At 40.7% G+C, this 12,820-nt stretch overlaps 2 protein-coding genes across 2 annotated transcripts in view; both read left to right on the forward strand.

The window, feature by feature from the left end:
* Window positions 1-2,809: 2,809 nt before the first annotated feature.
* On the forward strand, window positions 2,810-4,863 carry LOC115143686 (guanine nucleotide exchange factor MSS4-like). The gene is made up of 2 exons (XM_029684158.2): window positions 2,810-3,326; window positions 3,630-4,863. Exons 1-2 carry the CDS (start codon window positions 3,174-3,176, stop codon window positions 3,876-3,878), a joined length of 402 nt encoding a protein of 133 aa, XP_029540018.1. The 5' UTR covers window positions 2,810-3,173; the 3' UTR covers window positions 3,879-4,863.
* Window positions 4,864-8,057: 3,194 nt separating this feature from the next.
* The window catches only part of LOC115143056 (lysine-specific demethylase 5B-B-like), a 36,323-nt gene continuing 31,560 nt past the window's right edge, over window positions 8,058-12,820 (forward strand). The window contains exon 1 of the mRNA XM_029683063.2: window positions 8,058-8,410. Within this exon, the coding sequence (XP_029538923.1) occupies window positions 8,258-8,410 (153 nt within the window). The 5' untranslated portion in view covers window positions 8,058-8,257. The remainder of the gene's footprint in view (window positions 8,411-12,820) is intronic.

Below are 12,820 nucleotides of genomic sequence, written 5' to 3' on the forward strand. Positions count from 1 at the left end.
GCTGAAAAAAAAACACCATAATGATTGGTAGACAATAGAGCTGATGGCTGCAGGATGAAGTTGGTGAAAAGTAACTGCAGAAACTTGCAGTCAAAACTTCATGACCTTTGATTACATGTCTTTTCATGCGGTTGACATGTAGCCTCAAGTTGGACAATTTTATCCCCGTAATCCAACACACTTTGAAGGGTGTTGGTCACCACAAAAGTGATCCACTCGAACATGCCCAATAACAAGGCATTCTGCCTTATCCCAAGGGTTCTCAGCTAAAAGCACCGCTTGCTGGTGGGACCATGTGAACTACAATCCGACGCTCTGTTTTAACATTAATCATCACTTGTGATACGGTTTTTGAAACATATGGAACTTATCTTTTATATCAGCGAGAGCAGGTGTTTGAGCACGCTAGATAGCTAATTAGCACAGGTGGTCGTCTCCACTGAGGTCTCCCTCCAGCAGGCGGCGATTCTTTCGTTGTTTTTGCCCACCAAGCGAGGAGTTTTTGTAAGGTCAACGAGAGAGTGTCAAATTAGGTCAACAAAGAATGTCTTATTTGCTACGTGAGGTTTATTCGATCTAAAATAAGTTTCATCAATTGTTTAAATTGTTTCGAGTGTACTGATATAAGCAAGACACTTGACAACCTTGCGACTTAGAGAAAAAATTATATATATTGGAGTCTCGAGATGTCTATGCATATTCATGACATGAGGCTACTCGCATAGCATCTCTCTCCATTGAATACAAGCGGTTGACGTCAACAACCCTCATGGAATATTCAAAATAGGATTACAATAATGTGATGTATCCACCAATCCAAAGAAAGGATAGGCGGGAGCTAGACAGCCGCGGTGCCACTTTGTGGACAACGACAATTGTTAGGGCGGAGAGACATGTACACTATATATACACAAAAGTATGTGGACACCACTTCAAATTAGTGGATTTGGTTATTTCAGCCACACCCACTGCTGACAGGTGTATAAAATCGAGCACACCGCCATGCAATCTGCATAGACAAACATTGACAGTAGAATGGCATTACTGAAGTGCTAAGTAACTTTCAATGTGGCACCATCAAAGGATGCCACCTTACCAACAAGTAAATTCGTCAAATTTCTGCCCTGTTAGAGCTTCCCCGGTCAACTATAAATGCTGTTACTGTGAAGTGAAAACGTCTTGGAGCAACAACTGCTCAGCCGCGAATTGGTAGGCCACAAAAGCTCACAGAATGGGAGAGCTGAGTAGAGCATAAAAAAATGTCTACCCCCGGTTGCAACGCTCACTTCCGAGTTCCAAACTGCAAGCTTCATGAAATGGGTTTCTATGGCAGAGTAGCCATGGAAAGAGTCGGCTGGAGTGGTGTAAAGCTCGCCGCCATTGGACTATGGAGCAGCGGAAGCGCATTCTCTGGAGTGGAGTGATGAATCAGGCTACTGGCACTTTCCTGTGCCAGTAGCACAGGAAAGTGCCAGTAGCCTGATGTGCACAAAGCGAAGTCCATATGTAACTGATGTGAAATGGCTAGCTAGTTAGTGGGGTGCGCGCTAATAGTGTTTCAATCGGTGACGTCACTTGCTCGGAGACCTTGAAGTAGTTGTTCCCCTTGCTCTGCAAGGGCCGCGGCTTTTGTGGAGCGATGGGTAACGATGCTTCGAGCGTGGCTGTTGTCAATGTGTGCAAAGGGTCCCTGGTTCGGGGCGAGGAGTGGCACGGAAGCTATACTGTTACACATACAGAAATGGTTTGTTGAGATCGGTGTGGAAGAACTTGACTGGCCTGCACAGAGCCCTGACCTCAACTCCTTTGGGATGAATTGGAACGCCGACTGCGAGCCAGGCCTAATCACCCAACATCAGTGCCCGACCTCACTAAAGCTCTTGTGGCTGAATGGAAGCAAGTCCTCACAGCAATGTTCCAACTTCCAGTGGAAAGCCTTCCCAGAAGAGTGGAGGCTGTTATAGTAGCAAAGGGGGGACCAACTCCATATCAATGTCCATGCTTTTGGAAAGAGATTTGCACTACCCACCACCTATTCGACTGGAGTACAACTCCCTTATAATATGCTTGAAAAAATAAATAAACAAATACCATCTAACACAACACTCACAAAAAAATAAAGTAACAAAAAAATAACATCACCCTACTCCACTATTTAAATCTATTTAGTCCTACTTCAGGCCAACGACCTGAAAGGATGAGATACCACCACTTAACACCCTGTAACTCCAGCCACCACAACCTCCATTTTCTGCGACTAAATGTCCATCCCTAAAGTACAGTTGATAACCATTGCTATAAATGCTAAAAATCAAATCTTACTGAAACATATATCACTTGTTGGCCTCTGTGCTGTACTGGTACAGATCTACTACTCACACCACTCTTCCCCCCCACTACTCTAACCTCAACCTGCCTCTCTCGCACGGGACCTGTCTGTCTTCCGTAAACAAGCGCTTTAGTATGGAGATATGGCCGTGTGGGAACACTAACCCTAACGAACGATTTATTGCAGTATCAGCCACATTCTGGCATCTTATATATTGTTGACCTCACTCTAACGAATTGGTAAACTGTGTGGATGTGATTATTTCTGTCACAAGGGTCTGTCTGTTTTGATCTTATCCAAAGTAAATTAAATTAAATTGTTTGAACCATATTTGAGTTATAGTAGACTTATTGTTTCCCTAAAATATTATCTTAGTGTTTAGATGAAATTACATTATTGAATTTGTTTTATCTCTAGATAAAGAACAATAAAGCAGCAGTTATTTTAACGTCTTACACGACGGAGGAACGTATAATTTAACGATGTGGTTTCCGAACGGAAGTTTCAGCGGGTGCACACTGTCCCGCAATGCTTGTTGTTTGATATAGCCGAGTGTTTTAAATACAATTTAGTTACATTATTTGTACTACCGTTTAGTAGTACTTTAGGCGTACTCTAGCCATTATTTCTTATGGTTGTTAAGCCCAATGTACAGCAATAAGGCCAATGAAGTTCGCATTAGCCGATATTAGCTAGCTAGTTGGGTACTGTTTGCTGGTAAGGCAGGCTAGACGAATTGTTGCAAAAATATATATAGAGCAGTAGTTCGACTATAGCTAACGATCTTAGCATTAGCTTTATAGTGTACTATAGTCACATAAGTTGCCTTCTATTCGCGTTTAACATGGACAACCACGAACAGTGCTCTCCCTCTGAAGGATGCGCCGACCGGTCTACGCTGGTGTCAGAGGATGGAAAGAATATCAAATCAGTTTTGTGCCAACGTTGTGGATCGAAGGTCCTCTGCCCAGGGGTGGCGGTGATTGCAGAGAAGGAGGTAAGGTTCTCCTCAGACAGGAGTAACCCCAAAATATAAATGACCTAAAATGTCAAGTTATTTCATTAATAAGTATTTTCCTATCCGAATGAACATTCATCATAGTTGCTTTGTTTTTAGAATAGTGCAATGTCTAACCACCACCTAATGAACGAAATGATATTGTGCATACAATGTGCAATTTGCTATGCCATGATTTGACTAAATGTCAGGGAGTGGAATATCACTTCTGTTAATCTATTCATATTAAGGCTCATTGACATGATGAATCTTGTATTTTATTTCCTCCCCAATATGCACCAGCTGTTCCTTCCCGCAATGAGGAAGAAGACCACTATCACCCAATCAGAGGGATCCGTGGATGGGGACAAATTGACTGCCCACTGGTTAGTCGATGATATGTACACCTTTGAGAATGTGGGCTTCACCAAGGACGTGGGGAGAATCAAGTACCTAATTTGTGCAGACTGTGAGATTGGACCCATTGGCTGGCACTGCCTGGATGACAAAAAGAGCTTCTATGTTGCATTGGAAAGAGTCAATCATGCCTAGTGTGGTCCATAGTGAGAAACTGAGGAAACATGAGAAGAGTGTACAATTTGGAACTGAAGGACAAGACGGACCAACACGAATGTTGGCCATGCGCAGTAGATTATCTTCTGGGTGTCGGCGGACAGTATCGATTCAGCATGTAGAATCGTTGGGAAATTAACAGAAAATGACGGCCAATGTTCTGTGGTCAGAGGCAAGAGACTGGTCACCTGCTGGGATAGGCGACATTGGTGTTGGTCTGTCTTGTCCGTAACTCTTTACTCCTTCTCTTTCCCCTTCTGGCTGGTGCTGGATGCTGTCTCTGTTATGATGACTCCTTAGTTCAGCAAGGCCAAGCTTTTACTTCTATCCCTTTTTGTTCTCTACTGATAACAATGGTATTGATGTGGTTCTCTAGACACACATCTGTCTTTAAAATTGTTATTCAATCTAATATTCAATCAATATTCTGGTGTTATGCTTTGGTCTGAGGCTAACCCTACAGCCTCAGCTGAATTTAATTGTTTGTATAGGCCGAATGATTACTTTCTACTTCTGAAATATTACTACTAATACTTATTGAAGATGGTAATATGAAATTATGTGCAGCATTTTAACCCGTTAGTGTGCTTATCCACTTGGCACACCCTTCACCTTGCATGTTGAATAATGGGAGTGGTTGTATTTGATGTGTACTCTAGGCATTTGTTGCTGATATACTTCACTTCAAGTGTTCTGTCTGTTGATATACCACATTGGCTTTGAAGGCTGCTCTCTGCTGCCTTGTTTGGCTCTTCTATTGCCAGCTGACTCCATTAGATCTCTACAGTACATGCTCATCATGTTCCGGCATTTATTCAGTTTCATCTGCATTAAGGACTGAATTACTCTTGGCTTCACTATGTGACCTATTGATCATGCATTTCACTTCTCTTGCTCTGCACCCAAGCATTTTTTATGCTCTTCTAAACCGTTCTTAACTCATTAAAATAAAACGTATCACTCAGTTCTGTGCTTTTTGACCAGTTTGTGAGTTCAAGGATAGAGTACACCCTCATTGATGTAATTGTATGGGAAATAGGAAGTCAGTACTGGTAGCGCAAAACCCCCTGTGGCTGATGGAAATATTTGGGATTAATGATTTTTATTATACTTTCATTGGACAGTCGCTACGGGACAGATTTATCTAACTTAAACATGTTCACTATTGGTTCAAGTAGCCTATTGTTTTTATTTATTGCATAGCTTGCCAGTTTTACATGTACACTGAGTGCACAAAACATTAGGATTAGAGGTCGACCGATTATGATTTTTCGACGCCGATGCCGATTATTGGAGGACCCAAAAAGCCGATACCGATTAATTGTCCGATTTAAACATTTTTTTTCATATATATTAATATATACTTTAACAATACTGAATGAACACTTATTTTAACTTAATATAATTCATCAATAAAATCAATTTAGCCTCATGTAAATAATGAAACATGTTCAATTTGGTTTAAATAATGCAAAAACAAAGTGTTGGAGAAGAAAGTAAAAGTGCAATGTGCAATGTGCTATGTAAGAAAGCTAACGTTTCAGAACCTGAGAACATATGAAAGCTGGTGGTTCCTTTTAACATGAGTCTTCAATATTCCCAGGTAAGAAGTTTTAGGTTGTAGTTATTATAGGACTATTTTTTATTTATTTTTTAACTTTTATTTCACCTTTATTTAACCAGGTAGGCTAGTTGAGAACAAGTTCTCATTTGCAACTGCGACCTGGCCAAGATAAAGCGTAGCAATTCGACACATACAACAACACAGAGTTACACATGGAATAAACAAAACATACATATCCTCAACCATGTGTAGTTAACTTGTGATTATGATTGATTGTTTTTTATAAGATAAATTTAATGCTAGCTAGCAACTTACCTTGGCTTACTGCATTTGCGTAACAGGCAGTCTCCTTGTGGAGTGCAACGAGAGAGAGGCAGGTTGTTATTTTGTTGGACTAGTTAACTGTAAGGTTGCAAGGTTGGATCCCCCGAGCTGACAAGGTGGAAATCTGTTCTGCCCCTGAACGAGGCAGTTAAACCCACCATTTCTAGGCCGTTATTGAAAATAAGAATGTGTTCTTAACTGACTTGCCAAGTTAAATAAAGATTAAATAAAGGTGTAAAAATTTAATTAAAAATAATTTAAAATTAAATAAAAAAATCGGCAAATCGGCGCCCAAAAATACCGATTTCCGATTGTTATGAAAACTTGAAATCGGCCCTGATTAATCGGTCGACCTCTAATTAGGATAACATTTTACTAGTCACATGCGCCGAATACAAGTGTAGCCCTTACAGTGAAATGCTTACTTATAAAGCCCCTAACCAACAATGCAGTTGTAAAATAACAATAGGTCTGTGAGAGCCAGAAATCTTGTTTGTTTGTAGGTGACCAAATACTTATTTTCCACCATAATTTGCAAATAAATTCAGTAAAAATCCTACAATGTGATTTTCTGGATTTTTTTTCTTCTCATTTTGTCTGTCATAGTTGAAGTGTACCTATGATGAAAATTACAGGCCTCTCTCATCTTTTTAAGTGGCAGAACTTGCACAATTGGTGGCTGACTAAATATTTTTTTGCCCCACACTACCTGCTGGAGCGTGTGCTACGGGTGGGTGTTGCTATGGTGACCAGTGAGCTGAGATAAGGCGGAGCTTTACCTAGCAAAGACTTATAGATGACCTGGAGCCTGTGGGTTTGGCGACGAATATGAAGCGAGGGCCAGCCAATGAGCATACAGGTTGCAGTGGTGGGTAGTACATGGGGCTTTGGTGACAAAACAGATGGCACTTGATAGACTGCATCCAATTTGCTGAGTAGAGTGTTGGAGGTTATTTTGTATATTGCATCACCGAAGTCAAGGATTGGTAGGATAGTCAGTTTTGAGCATGCATTCTGTTTTACTAGCATTTAAGAGCAGTTGTACTCATGTAATTTTCTCCATACCCTAATCTTTCCATCAGCGTGTAACCGCAGCAACCATGATTCATCAGACCAGGCAATGTTTTTCCAATTCTAAAGTATCCAGTGTTGTCGTTTCTTAGCCCACTGCAACTGCAGTTTCTAGTTTTTTTTGCTCTAAGAAGTGGAACTCCGTAAGGTCGTTGGCTGCCATACGTTATTCGTGTCAAGGTACGACTAGTTGTGCATTCTTTTATGGGTCTTTGGTCACCAATGTTGTACTGGACTGTCAGTTGACTAACTGTAGCCTGTCAGTTGCTCTGCACAATTCATGTCAGTCTCCTTTATCGTTTTTCATCGATGACCCATTTTCAACCGGTGGCCTGCTGTTGGCTGGATGTCCTTTGGGTGGTGGACCCTTCTTGAGACACACAGGAAACTGTTGAGCATGAAACTCAGTAGCGCTGCAGTTCTTGACATACTCAAACCAGTGCGCCTGGCACCTACTACCATATCCTGTTGAAAGGCAGTTACATATTTTGTCCTGCCCTTTCACCCTCTGAATGATGCAGGTACACAATCATTATTTATCCTGTCTCCCCTTCACCTACACTGATTGAAGTGGATTTAACAAGTGACACCAGTAAGGCATAATAGCTATCACCCAGTCAGCAGCATGGAAAGAACGGGTGTTTTTACGTTTTGTACACTCAGTGTATCTCTGGCCCTCGTCTCCGCAACCTACTGCCACCAGAATTCAAGGAATGCCACCCAATCAACGAGCCCACCGAGTCCATTTAATAAACAAGTCCCGGTCACCAAAAGGATTTAGTATGAATGCGCTCATCTTTTTCACTGCCACTAGAGTGCATAACTCAAAAGGTAGCATATACATTTGTGTACTATAAACTGAAGAAAGAAGAATAAAACATATTTTATTTGCCTATTTATTCGTTTTATTAACTATATAAATGACAATTATTTTCTTGGTCGGACCAATTAAATTACAAACGGTAGGTTGTGTATTTTCATTACGTGTATTTTTTTGTTTTTATTGTTTACTGACCATTTGTTTCTTATTTGCCACAATCCGTTGAGATTTTGGTTGCTATAAGTACATTCTAGTCATTTAGTGCATTGATAATGCGACCTTTTTGTATTTAAACTCCCAAAATGGCATGCCACGATTGAAGCTACCGTGGGTAGTTATTTATAAAAAATAAATAAACAAATTTCGAATGTTTTGTAGCTGGTCTGTGTGTGTGGGGGGTTCTCTACTTTTTTAAGCGGAAGTAGGTGCTGTTCCCCGACCAGATAATGCGAGTGAGACTTCAATGAGTGAGTGGTGATGTTCTTAATTGACCGAGTTAAAGGGTGCAGTTCTTCAAAGACAGCTTTCATTGAACTTTAATACGTGCAACTCGCAGCTATTTAGAACGAAGATGCAACGATGACCCAGCTTCGGACCAACGAATTCATTGCTCCACCAGAGTGTCCTGTTTTTGAGCCCAGTTGGGAGGAATTTGCCGACCCATTTGCGTATATCAACAAAATACGGCCTATTGCAGAGAAAACGGGCATCTGCAAGGTCCGACCGCCAAAGGTGAGTGTCTTTAATCAGGGTAGCATTTCAAACTCCTGCTTAAACATTTTCTAAAGGTTGTTGGTGACATTTTTAGTCGTTTACTTATCTTTTTAGACAGATTTTCAACATGGCGGCTTGAGTTGAATTGCCAGCTTCTTCTGTGTATGTGTGCCTCTGTGTGTATATTATGTGTGTGCATGTATACGCACGCGCCCAGTGATCTATGTGCGAACAGACGCGCGACAAAATTCTAATAAAGTATCGCCTATGTTCCAGAGAGTACGTTACATTGTATGTGAAGGGATCTTTAGAGGCTATTGGTCAAATGGATGGGTGAAAAGGTTGCTTAACCTTTCTCTTCCTGGGAGTTGTACATTGTGAAATGACAGGGAAATAAAGACATTTTACCAAGTCACTTTAATGCCTTCCAGTTTATCAATAAAATGTTCTACTGTGAAATTGGAAGATATTTATAAAATATCCTTCCATACTGCTTTTTATATCGACTTGTATTGACCTCGCAATGTTTTGATGCTAGATTGCCGTGTGACGGTTACGTGCATCATGACAATCTAGATTATTTGATAACTGGTAGTGGGGCTGATTTAGAGGCCTGTCTATATTGATGTTGTAGGCCTGTCTTCTACCTTGGTAATGCCATCCATGTTGTCTTTGTGGTTGTGGGTGTGTTTTAAAAGCTGGATTGTGTGTGCAAACCAAGTGAGTTTAACAGTTCAACACTATTACATAATAATCGGTGGCAAGTAGCCTAGCGGTAAAAGCGTTGATCCTGTAATCTAAAGGTTGCTTGTGTGAAAAATCTGTCGATGTGCCCTTGAGCAAGGCATTTAACCCTAATTACTCCATGGTCGCCTTTTGATAATGTCTGACCCCGGTGGTGACCTCACTCTCCAAGGGTGTCTCGGAGTTGGGATATGCAAAAACACATTTTCTATTTTACACATGTATAATTAAGCAATAAAGCCTGAGGGGCTGTGGTATATTGCCAATATACCATGGCAAAGGGCTGTTCTTAGGCATGATGCAAGGCAGCCTTTAGCTGTGGTCAATTGGCCATATGTCACAAATCCAGATGTGCCTTATTGCTGTTATTAACTGGTTACCATCGTAATTAGCAGTAAAAATAAATGTTTCGTCATACCTGTGGTATACGGTCTGATATACCACAACTGTCAGCCAATCACCATTCAGGGCTCGAACCACCCAGTGTATAATACACGTGTACATGTGTGAAAACGGACAAATATAACCACTCACCAAATTATTAATCAGATTTTGCTAGGGATATTTGTTGATTCATCTGTGAGTAATTTGACCCTTTTTCTAATGGTAACCCAATGGTTCTTGAAGGGCTGGCCTCTGAACATTCGTTATCATAACAAATTCCTCTATGTAGGCTATGGTAATAACTTTTTTTACTGGGGTATGCATGCATTATTGCTGTCGTTTGCAATAAAACATATTACTACAAGAGTTGATAGTAGTTGATTAAACATAACAATTTGGGTAACACTTTACATAAGTAGTTAAACCTATTTGTTAATACTGTAGTTGCACTTTGTAGACCTATTAGTCAGTTTATAGCCTAATTGAGTTGATTGTTTTATTAGACCACATAATCGGGACTGTCCCTCATACCACTGGTGTAATATCAAAATATTCTCATTGACAATCAATTATTAAAATACTATGCAACAACATTGTACACCTACAATAACCTAAATGTAAACTTTGAGAAACCAAGGCAACCTGTTTATGCATTAACATTGTTTACCAGCACATTGTTTAGTCCCCACCATTTGTGCTGTATTATATAAACCCATTTGTCCCACTCTGTACGGTCAACAATGCTGTTTTCACTTTGCTTCTTAATATAAATCTCTTCTATAATTACACTATTAGTCTGTTTCTTACATCTGCAAACAGCTAGTCTTTTTTTCTTAGCAAGTTGGGCCTAAATGTTGTTAGCTGCTAATCGCTAATGTACTGAGTCAGAGCAAATGTTTATGTATATATTTTTATTTTACCTTTATTTAACCAGGTAGGCCAGTTGAGAACAAGTTCTCATTTGCAACAGCATCCTAGCCAAGATAAAGCAAAGCAGTGCGACACAAACAACAGAGTTGCGCATGGAATAAACAAATGTACAGTCAATAACACAATAGAGAAGTCTATATACCGTGTGTGCAAATGTAGTAAGATTAGGGAGGTAAGGCAAAAAAATAGGCCATAGTGGTGAAATAATTACAATTTAGCAATTAAACACTGGAGTGATAGATGTGCAGAAGATAAATATGCAAGTAGAGATACTGGGCTGCAAAGGTTCAAAAAATAAATAACAATATGAGGTAGTTGGGTGGGCTATTTACAGATGGGCTATGTACAAGTGCTATGATCGGTAAGCTGCTCTGACAGCTGATGCTTAAAGTTAGGGAGATATAAGACTCCAGCTTCAGTGATTTTCATTCCAGTCATTGGCAGCAGAGAACTGGAAGGAGAGGTGGCCAAAGGAGGAGTTGGCTTTGGGGATGACCAGTGAAATATACCTGCTGGAGCGTGTGCTACGGGTGGGTGCTGCTATGGTGACCAGACATATTACCTCAAATGTAATTGGCTATACAGTCTGATAATACCAGTGATGGTGTAGATCTACATCAGAATGTTTGTGCGACACTATCTTCTAAATCAAAGAAGAATACGCAAAGCAAGAATATGTTTGCTACATGAAGTAGCTAAAACAAAACATTCAGGAGGACCGAGCATGCCCCCATTCTCATCAACAGGGCTGTAGTGGAGCAGGTTGCGAGCTTAAGTTTCCTTGGTGTCTACATCACCAACAAACTAACATGGTCCAAGCACACCAAGACCGTCGTGAAGAGGGCACAACAAAATCTATTCCCCCTCAGGAGACTGAAAGGCTTTGGCATGGGTCCTCAGATCCTCAAAAGGTTCTACAGCTGCACCATCAAGAGCATTGCATCACTGCCTGGTATGGCAACTGCTGGGCCTCCGATTGCAAAGCACTACAGAGGGTAGTGCGTACGGCCCAGTACATCACTGGGGCCAAGCTTCCTGACGTCCAGGACCTCTATACTAAGCGGTGTCAGAGGAAGGCCCAAAAAATTGTCAGACTCCAGCCACCCTGGTCATAGACTGTTCTCTCTGCTATTGCACTGCAAGCGGTTCACTGTACGGTGAAGTAGACCTGTTGTATTAGGAGCATGTGACAAATCAAATTTGATTTTGATTTCAATGTAGCTAAAGATTACAGGGTCCCTTAAACACAAAAACTCCTCTCTGGCATTTTCATAACAAACACTGTATTCAAAGTGCCCACTATTGTATTCTAACTAGAGCATTAGAACATTCTTTATATCCCATGATTCCATGACTGTCGAAAATGCAGAAATGGACAATAAGTTTTATTGTTAAAAAAAAAAAAAAAAATTTCAGAATAAAGACCCATTGAAATCCCATAGAATATACAGTATGTGTTGCCACCCTAGGGTTCCACACTTCTCATAAAGCAAATTTAGAAATTTTACTATTCAAAATCAAAATGACGTCCAATTAAACTTTTATACCGTGATATATTGGCAAAATCGCTGAGCCCTAATTTACCTTGGAAAAAGTCTCTCTCGATTGACTCGCTTGCACAGCAGTCGTGTCATCTGAATGTTTTGTTCTTACAGCTCTGTATTATTATTTAATATTTTGAAATATGATCCAGATCACAACTGTGCCTACCTTAGGTAGTCTGATGGCTGAATTTGGCTTGTTGTTCAGAGGATTGAAATTGTTTGTACGGAATGGGAGGGCTTATGCAGTGGGCCTGCCTGTTGTCATAGCTCCACTACTCCACAAAGGGGCTGATGGAAATGCAGCCAGAGCTGTTTTCATAAACCATGTCCCCATCTGGGCCGTGCACTGCAGACTGAGCGTGCAGGGTCAAAGGGTAAGCTATGGAGGCACAATTTATGGTGCTCTCATCACCCCTCTTCCCCGGCCCCATGGGATACATATTTTTTTCCAGCTAATTTTTTATGACTGGAGGGCACTTAGATTCGTCCACATCCCCAGCTGGTTCACTTTTCAGTTTGAAGTGACAGTTGGGTTCTCTTGTTTAGGGAGTTTGGTTTTAGGATGGATTCTTCCAAAAAGGGTTCTGTCCCATCTGTTGCTTGAGCCGAATTTACAGAATTGCTGTGAAATAGTCTGAGAGCCTCTCTATCACTTGTGTGGCCTATTTAAAATTATATTGTTCTCTATTCCTGAGTTATCATGCACATTCAAATAGGCATGCTGGCACTCTGAGATGCCACGCAAGGTCACAGTGTAGTCTCCAAAGGTAAGGATGCTATACTAGTGCACACTGAGTTTCCTGTTGATGTTTGTCAAACAGTCTCT

This window comes from Oncorhynchus nerka, linkage group LG15 (genome assembly GCF_034236695.1).
Source record: "Oncorhynchus nerka isolate Pitt River linkage group LG15, Oner_Uvic_2.0, whole genome shotgun sequence".
NCBI classification, from domain to species: domain Eukaryota; kingdom Metazoa; phylum Chordata; class Actinopteri; order Salmoniformes; family Salmonidae; genus Oncorhynchus; species Oncorhynchus nerka.